The sequence below is a fragment of the Hemicordylus capensis genome, chromosome 5 (genome assembly GCF_027244095.1).
Source record: "Hemicordylus capensis ecotype Gifberg chromosome 5, rHemCap1.1.pri, whole genome shotgun sequence".
Classification (NCBI taxonomy): domain Eukaryota; kingdom Metazoa; phylum Chordata; class Lepidosauria; order Squamata; family Cordylidae; genus Hemicordylus; species Hemicordylus capensis.
The window spans coordinates 186604396-186628876 of record NC_069661.1 but is presented as its reverse complement, the minus strand read 5'-3'; the positions used below and the strand labels follow the sequence as shown (position 1 = coordinate 186628876).

Below are 24481 nucleotides of genomic sequence, written 5' to 3'. Positions count from 1 at the left end.
GCTCAATATGGGGGGAAATCTAGATTCAAGTCTGAATTCAGATTTGAATTCTGAATTTGATCAGATATTGCTAGATCCCATAGAATCCAAATCCAATACTGTCAATTTTGGATTGGATTGGATTTGTATCTGAATCTTAATTTATTGAACATGCACCAACCTAATAAGGATCCATCAGGGCTGCTGTCCAGAAGAGGTTTTAAGGCATTCTGCAGCAGGCTTGTTCCTACACCATCAGGGCTGCCTTTGCAGTTCTGCAGCAACCCCAATGGGTCCCAACTCCCTAAAGTCAGAGGGGTTATGGCTGGTTATGTCAGCCATTGTTTCTAATGTCACCTTATTTTTCAAACATTGTGGATCCTATGACTTTATATGGATACTGTAAAAATCTTTTTATAAAAAGAAGAAGAATCTCAACTATTTGTCAGGGATTAACCCCTAGGAAGTAATATTAGTGTTTTTAAAACCTTATAGTGCTATTTTCATTCATATTTTAGAAGACTTTTCTATAGAGAATTGATTTTCAACTATCTAGTTTACTTGATACCTGCAAACTGAGAGTGAAATACTAAACAAAAATACAGTAATTATTTGACTGCAAAACAGAATTTCACCTATTATATTAAACTTCCTTTAATATAATACAAACCGATCACTACATATGACAATATTTCAATGCTGAGTTGTGTATGTGTGTGTGTACACACACACACCCTAAATAATCCTAATGCTATATCTAAATAATCCTTAATAAATAATTCTATTGCTAAAGTTATGCCAATAAAGCGTAACTGAGACTAATTCCGCCCCACACCAACCCAGGTACTTTATAGAGTTATGACTCCCACCTGACCCAAAAATGCAATTCTCAAAGAAGCAAGAGGAATGCTTTGAAGTCTGGATGACAAAAATCTATGGTACATGTAAGGAGAGAAGGGGGGCGGGGGGGCGTTATCTAATTTGCCTGTTAGTTTTTCTTTGAACAAAAATATTTTGCAACCAGTTCTGAGAGGCAGAAACAAACATATTAAAATAGAAATTCTGGACTTTAACTCAACAAACAGTTTTGTTGCTACATTCCAGGAGCAAGGCAAAAAATCATTTACAGCAATGGTACAACTAACGGTTTACACAAATACTTGGTTGAGAATGCAGTATCAAAAATGACCAACACAGAAGCCAACGTTCAAATTTAATTACATCTTCCTAATTATTATTTAGCACCTTGTTGTAAACGTGAAACTCCAAAATACTCCAAGATTATTTGAGTGGATTATATCAATTATCCACACAATCATCTACATTCTGTTCCAAACTCAGTCAATCTGAATAGAGCCAATGAGAGATGAAAAGAATGCTAGGGGATGAAAGAGTCTCTACCAATTGTAGCATCCCTTTACTCTAGCAGAAAAATGCAGGGAGATCAACTGACCCCACACTCCAGCCAGCAAACCATAACTGAAAGAAGCCAAGGGAGGTGCATGTGTGCTTTCTTACAGGTACCAGGAAATATCCCTAACAGCAGTGTCCACCCATGCTCTGTCCCTGATTCTCCAGGTCTCAGACTCATGGCAAGAGTACCTTTACTCAACTCTTAACTGGAACCCCAAAGAAGTCTCTCTCCCATCTCCTCTCTTTCCTTCATTTCTACCCTCTTTGCAGGGGGGAGGGAAGGGGTGACTGGAACCTTCACAATGACTTCAGGGGCAGAGCTAAGCAGAGTCCACTCAACCAAAGGCTATGCTCATGCTTGCACCCACACCCACTCAATGCTAACTGCTGCAGCAGATATATGTGGCTTCCCCCCGCCCCTCGCTATGAAAACTTGAGACATCAAGTACATTAATTAAAATAGTGGAAACAACAATAGCATACAACAGCAGAATAAAAGCAGTTCAGCCAAGATTTGAAAAAGCCTAGGAAAATAAAAAGGTATTTTCCAGGTGCCAAAGAGATATACAAAAATTCCCTAAGAAATGTTCTAAAAGTGGAGAGCTGCAATCAAAAGGCCCCATCACAGGGCAGCACCTCATCAAAAGGGCAGGGTAACCAAGAAGGGCTTTGTATCAAAGACTTCAATGCACAGCCAGATTTGGTAGGAGAAGACAGCCCTTCAGTGCCTGGATCTCAAATTGTGAGAGCTTTAAAAGTAAGCAGCATCACTTTGAATTGTGCTAGTAGCCTTGTTAAAATGTATACATTAAAATAGGGACTTGGCCTAACTTTTAATTACTACAACATGGAATGGTAACGTTTATTATTTTTAAAGCAATGCTATTTTTAAAAAATACAGGCTAATCCCTCTGATCTGGACCCAGATGTCTAGGAGGATTGGTCTTTAGTTTCTCTGTGATGAAGAAAGCACTCAGCAGACACTCAGAGGAACCCTTCTTAATTAAAACTTCACACATTCCTCTGCAGAGCTCTGGCACAGATTATAGCTTCCATTGCAGTGTCTTCATGAGTTTTGGCTGCTTAGACTGAACTCAGAATCCTATTATAAACAGAAACAATTTAAACTTATGTTCATAAAATCTGTTTAAACTGCACTATCCCCTTTCAAAAGGCATTCCAGGTATTGTGATGCACTGTATAACCATCTCAGACATTGAGATCTTCCACTTGGAACTCATACAGCTCTGCAACCTTCTCAAATGAAATTGCTTTTATTTTCATTCTATGTATACATGTATATGGCCAATGAAAACAATATAAAGGACATCAAACGCACATACATGCAAAAAGCACTCATTGAAATAACATAAAAGATCTAATATAAATCCATAAAAGCCAGGAAATTCAAAGATAAAGGAAGACTTTCATAGCTGGGAAAATTTTCAAATATATTAGACTCCAGCATAAATTCACTTCCCCTTCACATGGTTGTCATCAAGGCATTCCAGACACAAAAGAATACTGTACATCCACTCCTGATGGAACACCCTTGAGTTAATGAATTTAAACCAGAGGCAAATGCAGTACTACCCACTTAACAATTTTTCTAGCCAGTTATTACGTTATTTTTAGAAAGAAAAGCCCACTGGCCACTTTCATCCTCCATACCTCCTCTTCCTCTTGCAGGACTGTTTTTGTGAAAACATTTGAATGACCATGATGTCATACTTTGTTGTCAATCATGAATTAAAACTACTGAACAATCCAGAAGAAAGAGTGCTATGAATGTGGGCATTTACGGACACATTGTAGATTATAAATAAAAGAATAATCATATATAATTACACCACCCTCACAGAAACAGATTTCCTAGGTCAGGCAGTGGATCATCAAGCCAAGTATTCTTCCTCCAACAGTGGCCAATGGTTATAGCTTAGGAAGTTATAACGTCCCATGGTTTTAAATAGAATATTTTAGCCCTGTCATTCACTCTCAGTCTCTGGATGTTTAAGCATTTAGGCACTTATCTAAGCCATTATCTAAGCAGATATGATGGAAATGAAACCAGCAGGCCCATTGAAGGTTGACTTATATGGGAGGAATAGACAGGAAAATGCATATACTGCAAAAGAATGAAGAAGCTTCATCTACTCTTCTTTCACAGAGTGCCCAGGTAAGATCAACCACTGACATCACAAACATGCACATAGTCTATTATATCTTAAATACATCCCCAGTCTATAAAAGAAGACAGAAGAAGAAGAAAACCTTACAGCTTGGTTGGCAACTGGTAGGAACAGAGCCGTTGTGTGTAGGTAGGATGAGACAGGAGAAGATAACAGGGGCCTTGATACCACCTTGATAGTTGGCAAAAATAGGTGCCTAGCATCTGTTCCCTCCCTCTCAGTGAGTGATTAGGTAAAAAATACTTTGTCATCTGATATGTATTTTTGCAATCCTATATTATGTTATCCATTACTCACCATCCAAATGGTATATGCAGATACGTTTATGGCACTAATATAACTACTGCCATTATTAGGTCCTAAATAGTAGGTAGTGGAGGTAAACACACACACACACACACACACAAACTTTGCAGTCATAGAGTACAGGGTTACAGTTGTACATAGTACAACTGTGTGGGTGGAGCCAAATGTATGGTTCTTTCTCATGTCATTGGCACCCAAAAGGAAAGTGCCCATTTTGTGAGAAAGACCAGCTTGGATGGTTTCACCTAATGGTCTCTGTACCTCCTAAGTTAAAGGGTGTGCTTGTAAAGGGGGCCAATGTAAGAAGTGGCAATGGAACATTCTACCCCTTTTATGGCTTGCCTTGTTCTGTACAGTAATATTAGTCTTGTTTATGAGGTCAATTTCATATTTTCATAATAACAACTATCAACATTGGCATCATCTCTAGATGACAGTAGATGTTAGATGTTCTTTTCTGCCCGTATTGCATCTGTGAATGCACGTCCAGCGGAGTTGTTCAGGGTTGTGAGGGAGCTAGTATCTGCCTCCCCTCCCTTGAACCAGAACTTGGAAACATCAGTCACCCGCTGTGATGTGTTTAATGAATTTTTCGCAGACAAAATCTCCTGGATTTGGGCCAACTTAGATAGACTCCACAATTAATTTCATGTCTGAACTGGAGATGCCCAACAATTCCTCTTATACGATTCGACTAGATCAATTTCAGTTTGTGACTCCTGAGGATGTAGACAAGCTGCTTGGATCGGTGAGGCCTACCACTTGTTCTCTTGACCCTTGTCCAACATGGCTTATTCTATCTAGCAGGGAGGCTGTTGTAGGCAGCCTGGTAGAAATCATAAATGCTTCTCTGGGGGAGGGCAGGATGCCTCCTTGTCTTAAGGAGGCAATTATTAGACCTCTTCTAAAGAAGCCTGCACTAGATCCCTCAGAGTTGAGCAATTATAGGCCTGTCTCCAACCTCCCGTGGCTGGGCAAGGTAATTGAGAGGGTGGTGGCCTCTCAGCTCCAGACAGTCTTGGAGGAAACTGATTATCTAGACCCATTTCAAACTGGCTTTCAGGTGGGCTATGGGGTGGAAACTGCCTTAGTTGGCCTGATGGATGATCTCCAATTGGGAACTGACAGAGGAAGTGTGCCACTGTTGGTCCTTTTGGACCTCTTGGCAGCTTTCGATACTATCGACCATAGTATCCTTCTGGAGCGTCTGAGGGGGTTGGGGGTGGGAGGCACTGTTTTACAGTGGTTCCGCTCCTACCTCTCAGACAGGTTCCAGATGGTGTCAATTGGAGATTGTTGCTCTTCAAAATTTGAGCTTAAGTGGCTCCATACTCTCTCCAATGCTTTTTAACATCTACATGAAACCGCTGGGAGAGATCATCAGGGGATTTGGAGCTGGGTGTTACCAGTATGCTGATAACACCCAGATCTACTTCTCCATGTCAACTTCTTTAGGTGATGACATATCCTCCCTAAATGCCTGCCTGGATGAGGGAGAATAAACTGAAGCTGAATCCAGATAAGATGGAGGTACTTATCGTGCAGGGTCAGAACTCCAGAGATCATTTTGATCTACCTGTTCTAGATGGGGTCACACTTCCCCAAAAGGAACAGGTCCGCAGTCTTGGAGTACTCCTGGATCCACACCTCTCCTTGGTTTCTCAGGTTGAGACAGTGGCCAGGGGTGCTTTCTATCAGCTTCGGCTGATACGCCAGCTGCATCCGTTTCTTGAGGTCAATGACCTCAAAACAGTGGTACATTTGTTGGTAACCTCCAGTCTTGACTTCTGTAAAGCGCTCTACATGGGGCTGCCTTTGTACGTAGTCCGGAAACTTCAGCTGGTTCAGAATGCAGCAGCCAGGTTGGTCTCTGGGTCATATCGGAGAGACCACATCACTCCTCTGTTGATGGAGCTACACTGGCTGCCGATAGGTTTCCGGGCAAAATACAATGTGCTAGTTATAACTTATAAAGCCCTAAACGGCTTAGGTCCTAGGTATTTAAGAGAGCATCTTCTTCGCTACGAACCCCACCGCTCATTGAGGTCATCTGAGGAGGTCCGTCTCCAGTTACCGCCAACTCGTTTGGTGGTCACACAGAGACGGGCCTTCTCGGCTGCTGCCCCGAGATTGTGGAATGCGCCCCCTGCTGAGATACGATCCTCCCCATCTCTGGCTATTTTTAAAAAACATTTGAAAAGCCATTTTTTAACCCAAGCCTTCTCAGGTTTTTAATTAAAAAGTACTGTTAATTTTATGGTTTTTAAATTACTGTATTGTTTTATATGTGTTATATGTTAGTTAAACATATGTGTAAACATATGTTCAACTTTTATATGTGTTTTAATTGTTGTTAGCCGCCCAGAGACATAAGTTTGGGCGGGGTATAAATTTACTAAATAATAGTAGTAGTAGTAGTAGAAGTAGTAGAGAAAATGACCTATTTTCAGGATTCTCTGGTAATCAGAGTGCCTTGGACTATGTATATGCAAGAATCCTTCAGATGCTTCTAGTAATCATGGTGTTGGACCAGGTGTGTACCAAATTCAGCTTCCTAACTAGTATGGGAGCAGCAAAACAATACAGGAGTAAATTTTGAAACCTCCTTTTATAGGAAGGAATAGAAAACTGTCCAGATTTCACTCCCCACCCCCTACACATTGGGGTGCAATGGGCTATGTATGTGCCAAATTTCAGGGCTCTAGATAATCAGGAATAACCCTAAAAATGTTATTTATGGTTTTATTTAATATACTTTATACTACTTTTAAAAATAACATTTTGGCAAACAAACAGAAGACAAAACACTAAAATAAGAACTACAAAATGAAAAGGACAAAAATCACAGAACACTTTAGAAATATTAAGCACTATAGTAAAATCAATTAAAACAAACATTAAACATGAAAACCTGAGTTTGTTGGCAACTCAGGACCAGGCCTTTTCTGTGGCTGCCCCAGGGCTTCCTCTCAAAATAAGAGCACCTCCTTCTTTGGTTTGCTTTTAGGAAAGACACACTTCTTTTCTCAGGCTTTTAACTGAAATTAATTTTAAACTGTGTAATTGTTTTTATCCTATGAGATTGTTTTAACTTTTTATTCCATGAAATTGTTTTGGTTTTACTCTTTTATATTTGTTGTATTTTAAATTGTTTACACCACCTAGAGATGCACATATTAGGCGGTTTATAAATTAAAGAGAGAGAGATTTAAAACAGCAATCAGTTATTTACAGCTTAGTGAAATAAATAAAAAATTCAATGCTTAAATACCCAGTGCAGCATATCCCCTGAAGGAGAGAATTCCATAACTTGATGCCACTACTGAAAAGAGCCTGCCAAACTAATCTGACTTAGTAACAGGCCAGAGAGCAGAGCCTGGGATACAGATCTTAATGCCCAGGTAGGTTCATATTAGTGCAGGCAGTCCTTCAGGTAGTTTGGTCCTAAGCTACAACAATTGTGCTGTGGGAAGTAGAGAGTCTCTCTCTCTCTCTCCTCTACACTGCCCCAAACTTAAGTCTCTCATCAGTTTACAACAACATAAGACAAATTAAAACAAACATTAAAACAATTCAAAATGACAATTCTAGCTGGGTGAATAAATGTGTTTTTAAAGACTTTCTAAAAGCTGTCAGAAATGGGGAGCTCTTAATTTAGCAGGGAACATAGCCCATAGTCTCGGAGAGGCATCAGAGAAGGCCCGTCCCTGAGCAGGGGTGTGCACAGAACCAGTTTGGCTGGTTCATTTCAAATCCAAACAAGATTGAAACTGACCAGGTTCCGTGTCCAGTCCAACCACAGAACCGGGTGAACCGGTTCAGGGGATATACTTGTAAAGGGGAATCCGGCTAGTGGTAAGCAGCTTCTTTACCCTCTCACTGCCCCACCCAGCTGCCCGTTCGTCCCCAACCGGGCCTGGTTTGGTTCGATCATGGACCGAACCACCCCCATTTCAGTCTGTGATCAAATCTCTCAACCAGCCCTGGCTGAGGTGAATTGTTTGTACACACCCCTATCCCTGAGTAGCAACCAAGCTAACTAGTAGCAACCATAGACTGACCTCTCCAGATGATCTCAATGGGCAATGGGGCCCATAATGAAGAATACTTTCCCTTAAATATCCTAGGCCGAAGCTGTTTAGGGCTGTATAAGTAATAGCCAGCATCTTGTATTTTGCTCGAAAACACTGGTAGCCAGTATAGTTATTTTAATATAGGAGTAATATGTTTTCTTTGAGATGATCTGGAGACCAACCTGGCTGTCACATTTGGTACCAATTACAGTTTCCAGACTACATACAGAAACAGCCCCACATAGAGCGCATTGCAGTAGTTAAGTTTGGAGGTTACCAGCCAATGGAGGCTCCTCATTTGGGGCAGTGGGGGCATTGCCCACTCCTTGCCAACCCCACATTTTTGTCAGCCCCCCACATTCCCTCATCACATATCATCTCTTCCGCTCTGTCTTTGTATTTGTCTGTCTCTATTGCTTGCATGTTGCTATTGCATTTCTGCTGTCTGACAGTAGATGTCAGTGGTTCTTGGTCTTTCCCCCTAAATTCCTTTGTAAAGCCATTTCCTCCTTCTTAGGGTGTTCTGTGAGATCCACTGCCCCCAAATGAAGTAATTATCATACTTAGTCACTACCCAAATTGCATATTCAGTGCCTCAGCACCAATCAGGATGTGCCTTTCTTTTCTTCCTCTCCCCCCACCACGCCGCCAAAGGGTGGGCAGGGGCTAGCCCTGTTCCCAAACAATCAGAAGTCAGAATAGCTTACAGGCACCTATTCTGACCAATAACTATCCCAGTAATCTTATTTCACAGGGTCCTTCTAGGCAGGCTGAACAGACATTATGGAGATCTTTGTGCAAAATGGTAACATCCAGTCTGCAAGCAAATGAGAGTGCCAGCATGGTGTAGTGGCTAGAGCGCTGGACTAGGACCGGGGAGATCTGAGTTCAAATCCCCATTCAGCCATGAAACTAGCTGGGTGACTCTGGACCAGTCACTTCTCTCTCAGCCTAACCTACTTCACAGGGTTGTTGTGAGGAGAAACCTAAGTATGTAGTGCATTGCTCTGGGCTCCTTGGAGGAAGAGCGGGATATAAAATGTAAAAATAAAATAAAATAAATGGGAGTTCAGAAATGCAAGACCAACATTAAAGCAAGAGAAATAGAGAGAGAGGAAGAGATGATACATTTGGTGAGAGAATGCGGGGCTGGCATATTTATTTATTTATTTATTTTATTGTCAAATTTCCCCGCCTTTCATTAAGAAAATCCCAAGGCGGCAACACCCCCACTGCCCCAAATGAGGAGTCTCCATTGTCCAGAAATGTTTATATTGTGAGAAAGGAAGAAATAAGGCTTGGTTTGGGGTTTGTTTTTAATGTATGTACTGTAGGTGCATATTTGTTAGAAGAAAGGAAACCAGTGGGCTCTGTGTATTTTCAAACGGCGTGAGATATGTGTATGCCGGTACTACCTGCAAACAGGAGCTCAAAATTCCACCACCACCCCCTTCAGTTGATCATTCTTAGCCTAGCCATGCATGGGGTGAGGAGGAGAGGGCTTAGATTGCAAGGAGGGAGAGAAACGAAGGAAATGCGGATAGAAGAAGGGATGGAGCTACTGAGGACAAGAAGAGGCATGGGAACTTTAGAGGGAGAGAGGCCATTGCTACTTTCCACACTGACATCCACCATGAACCACTCTAAGGGTAGGATTCCTTTACTCACAATTAAGTGGCAAATTTAGCACTAAATCAGCACTAAATAGCCAGCTGCCGAGTGCTGGTGTGAATGATGGAAATTTTGGTTGAGAGAAGCAGACAACTTTACAGCTGGAGATAATCATGGGCTGGTTCTTTCTAACTTAGGTTTGGGCCCACCTACTATCAGCCCTGCCTATGATTACCCCAGATCCCTCCCCTCCCCTCGGCCCCGCCCCAAACCCAAGAGGCAGCAGCAGGGATGTAGCTATAATTGAGCAAAGGGGTTCAAAGAACTTGGGCCCTCCAACTCCACCCCTCCCTATTTTCCTGTTTTCTTCATTATCTCCCTCACTCTGAGGGGCCGCTGAAAAGAAGGGTGAATACGGGCCCCTCTCCCCTAGCTATGCCCCTGGGCAGCAGCTGCCACTGATGATAACAATATGTGCTACTGTTTTGAGGTTGTTTATCTCAAGAAAATGAATCTGCTGGCTTAACAGCCAAAGTTGATAGAAAGCACCTTTGGCTACTGTCTCAACCTGTAACACCAGAGAGAGGTTTGGATCCAAAAGCACTCCCAGACTGAGTGCCTGTCATATATTTGAGTACCTGTTACTTCTATGACCTCATCCAGAAATGGCAGATCAAACTGTCTCCTGTGATCTCACCTTGCACAATAAGTACCTCTGACATTATTAGGCAAATTATTCAAAATAGTCCCATTGAAATTAAAAGGACAAGTTGGGCATTATCCTATATTTTAAATCATCCATATTTTATATATGAGGAATAAAAGAACCAAAAACCATGACAAGTCGCTCACCCCTATGCTCAGTCTCAGATCACAGTCATTTGGAATGTGTTTCTTTCTGAAATTTTGCACTGAATAGATGTATAGCCAGATCGTATGATTGCATTGTAAGCAAATAGTCCAGTGACCTCAGTATGAACACTGTGAATAACGCATTACCAGAATCAGACCCATTCACTACAGGAAGAGCTCTGTTGCACCCAATTACCATATAAATTGTTTAAACATTTAGGAATGCTTGCTCCCCACAGCTGCTTCTTCTATTCTGGATTTTTAAAGACAGATTTTTAAAGTTTTACTTTTCTTTTTCTTTTTTAAAGGTTCCAAACAGACAAATGTAAAAACAGGCCCTCAGGACAGATTTTGTCATCACCAACATGTCACAATACAGTATGAATGAGTTCTAAGTGAAGGCAAAGGAAACCTCAAGGATATGTTAGCACAAAGCAACTTTGTTAAGATCATAAAAGCAAAAATTCCATGTGTTTGCATTAGGACTTGAAAAGAGCTTCCAGTTCATCTCTATGAGGCTAATTGATGCAGCAGTCAAACTGGATTAAGATAACATATTGGATCAAGTCACCCTTTTTACTGCATACTGGAATGACAAGTTCCAGTCTGTCTTTCAAATTTAAGTTATTTAGACGTAACAGATGCAAAGGTGGAGGCACTGATAATTTTAATACAGGTTTTCTCCACTTCTCAGCCACTTCTACTTCAAACTTACAAAGCATTACAGGTCAGTTTCCATGTTCATTTGCACCTGAGTGAATCTAAAATAAAACTTTATCTATTTATTTATTTAACATTTCTATCCCGCTCTTCCTCCAAGGAGCCCAGAGCGGTGTACATGGTTATCTGTATCCTCACAACAACCCTGTGACTTGAAGAATCAATGTACTTATTGCAAAACAAACAAACAAACAAACAAACAAACAAAAAACCTGCCAGTACTGTTACTGAAACTGCTTTACAAAATAGTCTTATTTTATATTTCTTCTCTCTCCTTCTCTCTCTCTCTATATATAATGGCAAATGCTAGAAAAATAAAGACAGTGTCAGATTTAGGCACAAGCTAAGTAAGATACAGCTTATGGCCTCACATTATGAGGGGCCTCCGAATACCAAAAAATGACTTAGCTGCAAGCGTGATGGCGGCTGTTTCCATGACTGGGACGCTGGAATCCTCTCTAACAATGAGATCATGTTTTAAAATAAATGCACAGTTACTGACGTGTTTGGAGTTAATATTTTCATTTTGGGGGTAATTTTAAATTAATGCAAACATTTCGAGCAACATTTCTGTGAAAAAACTTATGGCTAGCAGAATATTTGTAAACTACCATATATTATTTTCTAATTGATGTGCTTTATTCCTCCATAGTGGTGAAAATATTTATGTGATGATCTTTTGTGTATTTTCATTTTGTAATTTTTTGTATTTTCATTTCAAATACCTTTCAAAAGGTATTTTTCAAAAAGGTACCTTTCAAAAGGTATTTTTAATGCAAACAGTGTTTCTGCAAGATAAGTGTTTTTGTTATAGTATTAGTTTTCCACTGCATTGTTATGAAGTATATATGTAAAAAATGAATTTTTATTAAGTCTATTTTCATTGTCCTTTTTGTTAGAACATTTATTTATTTATTATTTATAATGCTATGGGACCCTTTAAGCTTGACATAGCTTAGGGTTTCAGCATGTCATAGTCCAGTCCTGAGTAAAGATAGTAGGGCTATTTGCACGATTATCAAAATGAAGGTTGGAGGCATGCAGCCCAGGTTCGGAGGCTCATGAGAACCCACAAAAATCCCTCCAACTTACCCCACACTCAAATCTGGGAAGCCAAGTATGCTGGGCTGTGAAACAAGCCTTTACCTCAGCTACTCTCTAGCTTCTCTGGGAGGGCAGAGCCCTTCTTCCCAGGGCAGACAGGTTTAAAGAACCTGAGCTGCCATGCTCCCAAGAGCCACCTGGTTCTCCCCCAGGTCCTTTCCTGAGCTCCAGCCTGACCTTATTTCCAGCCAGCTCCAAGCGAGGAAGAGAACAAAGAAAACACCCAGCCGACAATGAAACCAACGGAGAAATGAGCTCCGGAGGGCCATGCTGCTGCTTCAGGGTGCTTGCTGGCCACACGCCTTTGCATGTATGTGGCCAACACCCAGAAGGTGCTCTTCCCAGAGCAGCCCCATCCCCTAAGGGAAATATCTTATAGTGCTCACACATGTAGTCTCCCATTCAAATGCAAACCAGGGCAGACCCTGCTTAGCAGAGGGGGCAATTCATGCTTGCTACCAGAAGACCAGCTCTCCTCCCATTACAAACACACCTTGAGAATATTTTCTTCCAGGACATTAGAGAGACAGACAAGATAGCTGCTATACTTCTTGTACTACCAAGGAATATCAGAGATGTCTGACAACCTGCTAAATGTGAAAGGACCTGGAACAGGCCAAACAGTAATGGGAATATCAACATGACCTGAGTATCAAAAGCTAGAACAAAGATTCATACAAACAGATATGACAGTACACAGCCCCAAATTCACATTATGTAATAACAAATAATTAGAGCCTCTGTACTAGGGTGGCCTACAAAATAAAATGGTTAAAATTATTATTGCTAACTTGTAAAAACTGGAATGTATACGATTTCCATGCAGGACATATATGCGCTATAGAGTAGTAGATATCACATCCAGCCATTACGTACTTTAAATTACCAAAAAGATGAATGTTTTAAGTTGGTAAAGCATCTACTAACAGCCATGCAAATACTGTTCCTGTAAGGCACACAATGAATATGCTCCATAAATGTTGTGAATTCTGAAGCCCCTGGAGAAAAACAATCACATATACAGCTGTATTCATAAACCAGTGACTTCCTTTCAGATCCATCGACTGACCATTACCTTAGTCCTCCTGCACTCCCCAGGTTGATAGCATTCATGATGCTATCAACCTGGGGAGCGGGTGACAAAGAAACTGAAGCACACACGTATTAGCTTTATTTGCTGCCTCAGTCGGCCCCACCTCAGCACAACCAATGGAGTAAATGCATATTTACGCCAGTAATTCAGTAGGCTGCACTTACAAAGGAGGGGATTGATCATTAGGTGCATCTCAGCCTTACTGCCTCGGTTTGTGAAAACTGGGTGAAGCCAAACTTGCTGCAAAGCTCATAGGTTGAATTTTTCCACCCTGTAGGTTGAAAATTATGGTTCTACAAAATGTAGGATGCCTCTGAGTACCAGTTGCAGGGGAGTAACAGCAGGAGAGAGGGTATGCCCTCAACTCCTGCCTGTAGGCTTCCAGTGGCATCTGGTGGGCCGCTGTGTGAAACAGAATGCTGGACTAGATGGGCCTTGGGCTTGATCCAGCAAGACTGTTCTTATGTAATAACAGTTAAGATGTGATTACATTCAGAATTTCTTCTAAAAATACCAAAAAATATTTCAACCATTCAGTGAGCATATTCTGGTGTAAAAAGTACATCAGTGCAGCTAATTTAAATGGCAGGATTGTTCGTGGAAAATGTGTTATCTGTAGGTAACTGGAAATTAATATATATATAGAATTTCTTCTTCTAAAAATTTTTTTTTTCATTGAATGTATTCTGGTGTAAAAAGCAGTGCATTCAGCTAATTTCAGTGGCAGGATTGTATATGTAAAATTTGGTATCTTTGGGTCATTTGGAAATAGGACTATTTTGAACAAAAACATCCTTCAAAATATTTAATAGCATGATGCCTATAAGGCTTTCCCATTCCTTCTTTCTAGTACCTTGTTTCCATTTCTACTCCCAGGTGTTTCTGGTTTCAGGTGGTTCATGATCCTATTTGCACTGTCTAAAAACTTTAAGCCATATCTTTGTTCTTCATTGGTGGTATCACTGCTCTAATTTAAACTGATTTGAAGATCATAGCAATGACTTCTCTTCTCTACTCTCATTTCAATAAGATCTAAAGAGCAGACTACATAAATCCAGCAAAGAATACTATTTCTTCAACTTGCAGTGGTTATTTTACTTTTAAAAAATTGGCCCTAGCACCAAATAAGTTCAGGGGGAAAGGGAATAAAGTGGAGAGATGTGGATAAAAATAGGTAAAATTACCTAGGTCATATATAAAGTACTTTATTGTTGGTATTTTTAAAAACCCTCCATGTGTTGTAAAATTAGAAACCATATCCTGGGGAATATGTTTTTTAGGAGCAAATCCAATTCTTATTAAGAGACGCTTGCTTTCATATGGAGAATTTCTTGTGCTACAAGGAAACCAAAGCCTTGTGCTACAAGGAAAACAATGGCGCAGCGGAGAAATGACTTGACTAGCAAGCCAGAGGTTGCTGGTTCAAATCCCCGCTGGTACATTTCCCAGACACCTATATCGGGCAGCAGTGATACAGGAAGATGCTGAAAGGCATCATCTTATACTGCGCGGGCTATGACAATAGTAAACCCCTCCTGTATTCTACCAAAGACAACTACAGGGCTCTGTGGTCGCCAGGAGTCAACACTGACTCGACGGCATATTTTACCTTTACAAATCGGGAGTTTCATTTTAAGTTTGGATTTAAGGAAGAAAACATATACTGTTAAGGTACCCACCTTTTACAAAGTGTTCTACAATCTCTATATAATATGACACCATTGAGAGATAATACACTTGCACACTTTGACTAAAAACAGATTCCACCAGGGGATAGTCACAGGGACCTTGGAATCACTCCTAAAGTATCACATATATAAATGGATAATAATACACATGTCAAAAGGTATATTTAGCCCTAAAGACAGTAAGTGGCTTGCCTGACACCTCACTGAACTAGAAACAGAACCCAAGAATCCTGGCTCATAATCCACTTTCCTAAACATAGATCTCTCACATTTGAAACTCTCTCGGTGTCACGAATATTGAGCCTAGCTCACGAGAGGTATTTTCTTCATGGAGAACTAGATATCTCCATCACAGCAGAAATCAGACACTGGCATTTAATAATTGATACATAATAGTCAGAACACGCATAATACCAATTGCCATGGTTTGCGTATCTCCAGTTGTAATGTAAGGTTTGACATATATGGACTGCAATCAGCTCATACTTAAGATGGGTTCAAACATGAATATATATTTGATTTATCTTGGTTACTAAACACACAAAGACAGATGGCTGAATATGTGAACTACCAATGAAAAGCATTAAGGTCATACACATGTCCAAAGCTTATCTGGCCTGAAGAGGGCTGCAGGGTAGGCAGGAGCCATACTGTCTTCCTCCACATGCTGAGCACCACTCTCAGGGTTTCCAGTGACGGGTAGCCCGAGTTTTCTCCCCAGGCTTTTAACTGAGGTAGAAGGGTGCAAGTGCACACCAATGCCTTCTGCATCCTACAATGCACCGTGTGAGGAGTGCAGTGACATGGTATGCTGTGCTACTCAGTACTGTACTGCCAAAGAAGGACAGATAGAGAGACCTTTCTCATTAGTCAGTTTGCAGTTGTCTGAGACCCAGATAGATAGATAGATAGATAGATAGATAGATAGATAGATAGATAGATAATGATTGAAAATCATCTGCAATTTGTGCCTCCCATAAGAACCATCTGTATGAAAATTGTGTTTTGGCTGTGTGTCTCAGAGGAAGACACATTTCCAACCATGTGTCACACAATACACTCTTTGATAAAATGCCAATTACAGCATTTATATGCGGCCATTCAGTGTTGTGAAAATTAAGCTATGCATACTTACCTGGGAATAAACTCCACTGAACAGAGTGGCCAACATGAGGCAAAGCTTTCCACTGATGGTAGGGACCTGTCAGGGCTGCTGCGCAACATATAAGGCAGCCCTGACAGTGTAGTGATGGGGATGCTGTGAAATGACTTTAAACCACTCCCAGGCAGCTGTACTACTGCCCAGGAGTAGTTTGAAGTCATTTCACAGCAGCCCCATCAACACACCATGGGGGCTGCCTTTTAAATCTTACAGCAGCCCTGACAGGTCCCTACCATCAACAGTGGACTGCCCATCATGTCAGCCACTGGGACTTACTTCCAAGTAAATGTGCATAGAATTGTGCTGCAGAGGATCCTATCAAAATGAGTACTGGCAATAAATGTGATTTATCTTTGTTAGAAAAACGTCTTTGGAGCATACAGTGGTAGGAAAACATGCTTAAAAGTAATAGGATCCTATTATTTCTGATGCCAAAAATCTGATATATGAAGTGTACATACTTGAGACAGCATCTCTCCTTAACCTCTCACTTAGATTACTGCAATGCGTTGTAGGTGGGGCTGCCTTTGAAAATGGTCCAGAAACTGCAGCTGGTACAAAATAGGGCTGCAAGATTATTAACTGGGACTGGACATTTTGAGCATATTACACCAGTGCTTCATCAGCTGCACCGGCTCCCAGTCCGTTTCAGAGCTCAATTCAAAGTGCTGGATTTATTTATTTATTTATTTACATTTATAAGCCACCCCATCCAAAGGCTCTGGGCGGTATACAACAACTTTAAAAAGACATAAAAACACACAATTCAAAACACAGTGCTAAAAACAACATGAAAACCATTCAAACAAAAAAAACATTTAAAACCAATTAAAATACTTTAAAAAACACTTTACAAACCTTGGAAGGCCAGGCCAAACAAATAAGTTTTTAGGGCTCTCTTAAAGGCCAACAGCGAGCCTAAATTGCAAATATCTGCCCGGAGTGCATTCCATAGGCTAGGAGCAGCTACAGAAAAGGCCCAGTTCTGAGTCGCCACCAGATGTACTGGAGACGGACCTCTGCATATTACCTCAACGAGCGAGGGGGATCATACTGAAGAAGGCGCTCTCTAAGGTAGTCCGGACCCAAGCAGTTCAGAGCTTTAAAGGTAATAACCAGCACTTTGTATTTCGCCCAGAAACATATTGGCAGCCAATGCAACTGTTTTAAGACAGGCATAATATGGTCTCTCTGAGTTACCCCAGAAACCAATCTGGCTGCCGCATTTTGAAATAACTGAAGTTTCCGAACTACGTACAAAGGCAGCCCTACATAGAGTGCATTGCAGTAGTTGAACCTGCAGGTTACCAGCTGATGCACCACTGTTTTGAGATCGTTCTCTTCAAGGAATGGACACATCAGCCGAAGTTGATAGAAAGCGCTCCTAGCCATAGCCTCCACCTGAGATACCAGGGTGAGACCTGGATCTAAGAGCACTCCCAAGCTGCGTACCTGTTCCTTCTGGGGGAGTGTAACCCCACCCAGCACAGGAAGACCTAACTCATCCCTCAAATTCCAATCCCTCACAATCAGCACCTCCGTCTTGCTTGGATTTAATCTTTAAAGCCCTGAATGGCTTGGGAACAGCTACCTGAGAGTGCCTTTCCCCAAATGTCCTACCCATACCTTAAGATCTTCTTTGGAGGCCCTCCACTAGGTGCCCCTGCCAAACAGAGTGAGGTGAGTGACGACTAGGGAGAGGGCCTTTTCGGTGGTTGCACCCCATTTATGGAATAGCCTCCCCAGTCAGGTTTGCCTGGCTTCATCACTTTGTTATCTTAGATGCTAGGTAAAGACCTTTTGGTTCACCCAGGCCTTTTGAATTCTGAATTTTAGAGCTGATTTTATTTGATTTTTAACTAATTTAAAAAGAAGTTTTTAAACTGCTTTGTATTGTGTTTTGTATGTTCTTTTCTCCCTTTTTATCTGTTATGATTCAATGTGTTTTTATTTTATGTTTTATTCCTGTGTTGTGAGCCACCCAGACAACAATTTGTTATGGGGCAGCTAACAAATGAAGTTCATTGTTATTTTTTATTTATTAATTATTAATTATTAGTTGTTGTTAGCTGCAACAAATTGCAATGAACTGCAGCTGGGGGTGATGGGAACTGTTGTCCAACAACAACTGGAGAGCCTCAGGTTGGTCACCTCTGAACTACAGCCCTGCATTTTTGGAATAATCTTCTATAAGTTGACATGTGTTCATGTGCTTCTCTCCTGGCTTTTCAAAAGAAATGTAAAGTCTACTTATTCTGCTAAGCTTTGTGTTAAGGACTTGGCAGTGTGATCATACAATCTAATTACAAGTGATATTGTTTTTAATCATTTTTGTTTTAAATGACTTGCATGCTGCAAAGTGTCACTGCACCCCGGAGCTGCTGAAGAGTCATAAGGCTGCCCCAGTGCTGTTAAGAATGGGCAGCTGCACAACGCTGCCACTGTTTTCCCCATTTGTGACAATGGAGGAAACTGCAGTAGCGCTGCTTGCGCAACTGCCCATTCTCACAATGTCAAAGCTGCCTTGTGCGTCTACAGCAGCCCTGGGCACAACATTACAGGGACGTAACACTGAGCATCATGTAAGCCAGTGTTTTTACCATTTAAAACTGTTGTATCCTGCCACCTCAAGCAATTGGAGAGACAAGCTAAAAATGTTTAAAATAAACAGACATGCATGAAAGCCACACATTAAGGCTGCAGTCCTAAGCACATTTATTTTGAAATGGGATTTACAAGTTAGTTGCCCTAATCCACAGATCCTTCCGCAGAACACTGGGCTACATGCAAATATCTCCATGTATGTGCCTTCCAAACAGATGTTCAGCTGTGACAGTGCTGGGGACAGAAAGGTAAAGAAGAAAATTGATCCACACAAAAATCTACACCCCTTCCCCACAAAAAACAGGTAATCAGCACTGTCAAAGCAGCGACCAGGAGTGGGGAGGGGTGCACCTCAGGGCAATCCTGCAAGGATCATAATGCTGGCAGCCATGTATGCAGGGTGTGTGTGTGATCCACACACATAGATCACATCCAGTAAGATGATCTGTGAACAGACGTCTAACTCCAGAGACGAACCACTCTTGCAGTTTGGAGCCAGTGGCTACTAACCGGGGTACATTTATGCATGTTTAATCCCACTGAAATCAAAGGCTAGGGTGTGCCGAGCTTTGTTGGATTGTGGCCAACATGTTTAGGCTTTGGGTAAAAGAGAAATAGTAATCTGAAATGGTAATAAAAATTACAATTTCAGGAAGTAATAGCTTAATACCAAAAGGTGGCTAATATTTGGGACTTCTTGCTCAATCCCTGATTTTTGCACTTTGTTTTGGTTTCTTCTTCTGCTCAGCATAGCACCAAAAAGTGTTCTGAAAAGCCCTTACTTTCACATAAAGCTTTTCAAGAGACTTATAACTTAATTGAAAAGATAGCATGGTTTACTATACCTTTCTGCAAATACATTTTGAAATGTTCCCTTTTATGCTTTTTAAAAAACCAAGGTATCATATTGGTCCAATAGATTTAGTTACACTTTCAGAAACACAAATCACCGGATGTAACTTACTTAATTTGGACTGGCAGAAAGACTTGGCTACCACAAGTTCTGCAGAGGTCTGTTATCTAATACATCTCTGCATGTATGTATTGAAGGAAACAGCAGAAATAATACTTTACAGTTTGATGAACAACATATGACACAGAATCCTAGAATCACAAAAAGGATAGCAGACTTATTTTTAAAAAAATACCTACCACAAGTAATTTTGCACCTTCTACACCACCCAACAATCATTAAATAAAAAATAAAAAATCTCCATGACCCCTATTATAAATAATAGAGTGGTTTGGAGCAACGCTAACTATAAATGTATCAGATTAAATATGAAAATAATTCCAGTGTAACATAAGAGTTTAAATGAAACTTGTGTGACAGAGCTGTATTGCAAACTGGGTTTGGCTGTTAAAATGCACTGAGACATACTAAGACATTTGGTTTGGGGTAGCATCCTTCATGGATTTTCACAACATCCCCTTATGCATGTCCCTCAGTGCAGAACTCTGTGTGTATTCTCTAATACTCACATGGAGCTCCTTCATAAACAATTAACTTCTACAGATCTCATTCCCAATCCGGAAGGACACCTACAGGCCCACTGGATAGCAGACAGCAAGGGCCACTGTCTTTTCTATCTAATTCTTAGTTGGCATCCTGGAGAAGTTCCCTTTTTAAAACACTCAGCTCATCCCATTTCCTTCACTCTGTGGCAGGGAGAAGCACCAGCAGAGCCCTCACTCACCCATGGGCTGGCATGGGCTCCGAAACTCAGCAGCATTGCCTCTTACCTCCTCACTGCCTCCTCTCCACCTGGAGAGGGGTTGTAGCTGGTGCAGCAATGGCATGAAGCAGGAGAAGGAAGAGTGGACACATAGCAACAGACCAGCAGCCCAAGGAAGTTGACTGATTGGCAAAGGAGGTGAGACTTTTGCATTTAGGGTTTGTCCTTTGCGTGTGTGGATGAGAGTGTATGTGTGTCTCTGTATATTGCTTATGTCTGTTCTTTGTGCCAGACCATTCCTACTTTAATAGATGTAAAGCAAGCTCCTCCTCGGTTCTTCTCCTCTCAGGGTGGTAGCCATGGGAAATGTAGGCCTTATCTCAGACACTGACTTGGCCTGGCAGGTGCGAAGTGATTTCAGTTGGGCCCACCCCTATCTAACTGTTGTATCCAAGCAAGTATTCTGAGCTGGCCCAGATAGGATAAATAATATGAATCGTGGAGATGTTTGGTAAAAGTTTCCCAATGGTTTTTTTTTTTGTTCCTGTGGGGTGGGGTGTTGCCCAGAGACTACAGAACATTATGATATAAACAAAGGCGTTTTGTTTTTTCACTTTATCTTGCGTATACTATGTTTTATTTTTATCCTCTTTCATAATCACTGTTCAATGCCTGATAAAACTCACTCTTTAACCTTTGTAACTGAATTACCCAACAAATTACAGTATTTCAGTGTAACCCTTCTTTCTTCCTCTTTCTTTCTTTTTTTAAGGAAGAGCGGAGGTTCATTCATACTGATAAGATTCACACAAGTATTCCCTTCCAGCAAACAGTAGTAAAGTGTATTTGAGCAAACTACCGAAGTCTAAAAGGTAGGAAGTAGCAATAGGTTGCCTTCATAGCTTCACTCCGGGCTGCTCCAGGCTTATGTGGGCCTCAGGCAAAATAACTCTGCTAGGCCTCCAGCCTGTTCCCTTCATATATATGCACTGTCTAGAATCTTCTGCCACAGTGCCACCATGCAGCTCTCCCTCTTTCTCACTGACCAGCTGCTGCATATCAGGCACAATCTCCTTGTGCCCTGCAAGCATGAGAGAAAGCAAGCACTCCACAAAGCTGAGGAATACATTTGCACACATCTGGCCACTGTTCCCTGTAACAGGGGTTCCCAGATGTGGTTGACTATAACTCCCATAAATGCCAGTCAAAGGTCATTGCAACTGGGGATCATGGGAATTGTAGTCAACATCATCTAAGAATCTCTGTTACAAGGAACCTTGACCCTGGCCCTCAGTGTTGATGGGGTCGCTCTGACAGGCAAAAAAATGGCTTCTCCTGATGGAACTGTGCTGGCAGCAATGTTCTCAGGCCCAGCATCAGCTGTCAGCTTGTGCGTTACAGTCAGCAACGTACCTCTGGCAGTTGAGAGGCACCTGATCATGCCAAACACTGATGCCAGGTCCTCATTTACAGAAGACAACTGAAATGGAGAACAGTAATTCATCAAAACAAAATAAAATAATTGCCATCTAAGTTAATTTGCTAGATTTGAGGGGAAATTTCAAACTGTTCCAAAATGCAATAACTCACCCATTTCCTGGGCCGGCCTCTTGGTCGTTTTTCTCCAGTGGCTTCTGCTTTCTGTAAAAAACAAAGATACTTGCTATAATTGCATAATATGTGTAATTATATTAAATTACATTATTAGACGAATGCAGTGTTTTGGGTAGTGAGTGCATACTTCCTGCTACAGTGTTCAATTTATTTATCTATTGATTAGATGGGAGACACCAGGAAAATCACTTTGTCATCTCTCTTCTCCTTATAGATAAATGCTGTTCCCATCATTTCATAAAACAGACTGAGAACTTCTGTGTTTAAGGAAGGAAACTGCTTTTTTAAAAGTGATAGACTATTCACTGTGTTCTTCTTGTGTCTAGACTATTGATAAGAATGTATGGAAAGAAAAATCAACTTATGTGACAAAGACTATCCTTTGGACATATCTAAAGGACTTGCCTTTATTTTGTGGGCCAAAACAAACTCAAAATATTAGTAATGGCAGCGAACACAAAATGCTGGTGCCTGGGGGACTGTAGGAAAATCAGCCAATATTATCCCCAATAGATAATCAGTCTATCCCTGACTCACATGCAGACTTCTCAATCAGTTTGGGGCCCACAATCAAAACCATTTAATGCCTATTAAATAATCCCATTCACTTGTATATTTAAATATGTGTTGACCACTGATTCTAATTCACAGTTGAGTATAAAAGTACTGCATGACAGTTATTTTGTACTAATTCTGCAATTTAAAAAGCATATAAGCAAACACTTTATTTGTCCTGTGGCTTCCCAGATCCATTTTAAGTTATGTCCAAAAAAATTTTTATAACTGGATGCAGATTAGCTAATGAGTGAGTGAGTGCTAATAGCTAATGAAACTCACAGCCCGATCCTATGTGTGTTTTCTTGAAATAATATCCCCACTGAGTTCAGGGAGTGTCACTCTCAATTACACGTGCATAGAACTGAAGCCTTAATATTTAAATAGATTTAAATTTAAATCTCTACATCATCATCATACGGTTTAGAACATCTCTATAAGGCAATCCCTGTAGTAATACTACCACCTCCATATGAAGATGGTAGTGGAAGGGAAGAGGGATAAGGCTGAGACACAAGCCTTCCTCTTCAGTGAGCCTTTTTTTTTTTTTATGTTGGGTACTATGTGTTGGAAGACAAACAGTTAGGGATGTGCAAGAACCGGTTCCGTGCACACCCGGGAAGGCCGGGGGTTCCTTTAAGGGGAAGCGTTGCCTACCTGCCAGCTCCCAACCTGCTGTCTCCCCCCCCCCCCCCGGCCGCTGGCGCTATCATAAGAAGTGGGTGCGTGGGGCTGCACTGTGCCTCCCTGCAGCCAGCACGCCTCCCTGCAGCCCCGGACAGTGGTGCCCCAGAAATGGCCAACTCATGTGCGCATGGCATGCATGTGTGCATGGCATGCGCGTCGGCCATTTCTGGGGCCATATCTGCGTGGGGGCAGTAATGGGCTAGATGAGGGATAACTAACAGAAATTGAATTAAAATAAGAAGGAGGTACTGACTGTGGGGGATTGGGACTCAAGAGATGGCCAGCGTGGTGTCAGGGAGCCACCGTGGTGTAGTGGCTAGAGTGCTGGACTAGGACCGGGGAGATCTGAGTTCAAATCCCCATTCAGCCATCAAACTAGCTGGGTGACTCTGGGCCAGTCACTTCTCTCTCAACCTAACCTACTTCACAGGGTTGTTGTGAGGAGAAATCTAAGTATGTAGTACACCGCTCTGGACTCCTTGGGGGAAGAGCGGGATATAAAAATGTAAAATAAATAAAATTATATCTGCCTGTTCTGGATGAGGTTACACTCCTCCCGAAAGATCAGATACGTAGCTTGGGAATGCTCCTGGATCCAAAACTCCCTGGTTTCTCAGGCTGAGGCAGTGGCCAGGAGCACATTTTAACAACTTTGGCTGATATGTCAGTTAGGCCCATTTCTGGAGGTAAATGGCCTTAAAACAGTGGTGCATATGCTTGACTACTGAAATGCACTCTATGTAGGTGACCTTTGTACACAGTCTGGAAACTACAACTGGTGCAGAATGTGACAGCCAGACTGGTCTCTGGGACAACCCGAAGGGTCAGGACCACATAACAACAATTTTAGAAGAACTATGCAGGCTGCCAATATGTTTCTGAGTGAAATACAAAGTGATAGTTATTGCCTACAGAGCCCTCAACAGCTTGGGTCCAGGATTCTTGAGAGAACGCCTTCTCTGGCATGAACCCTGTCGCCTATAAAGATCATCTGGAAAGGTCCAGTTGCAGTTGCCACTGGCTTGTTTGGTGGCAACTGGAGGTATGACTAAGGAGCACATCTATGTGTAGGTGGGGCTAGATAGTGCACTCTCCTCAGTTTGTGTACACTGTACCCCACTGCAAAATGCCCAAAGAGGGCTGATATGCTTTGAA

At 41.5% G+C, this 24481-nt stretch overlaps 1 protein-coding gene across 1 annotated transcript in view; it reads right to left on the bottom strand.

The window, feature by feature from the left end:
* The window catches only part of HMGA2 (high mobility group AT-hook 2), a 203815-nt gene that overhangs the window by 155037 nt on the left and 24297 nt on the right, over positions 1-24481 (bottom strand). Inside the window, exons 3-4 of the mRNA XM_053258470.1 lie at positions 22061-22111; positions 21884-21950 (exon numbers count right to left, since the gene is read on the bottom strand). Of these exons, the coding sequence (XP_053114445.1) occupies positions 21884-21950; positions 22061-22111 (118 nt within the window). The remainder of the gene's footprint in view (positions 1-21883; positions 21951-22060; positions 22112-24481) is intronic.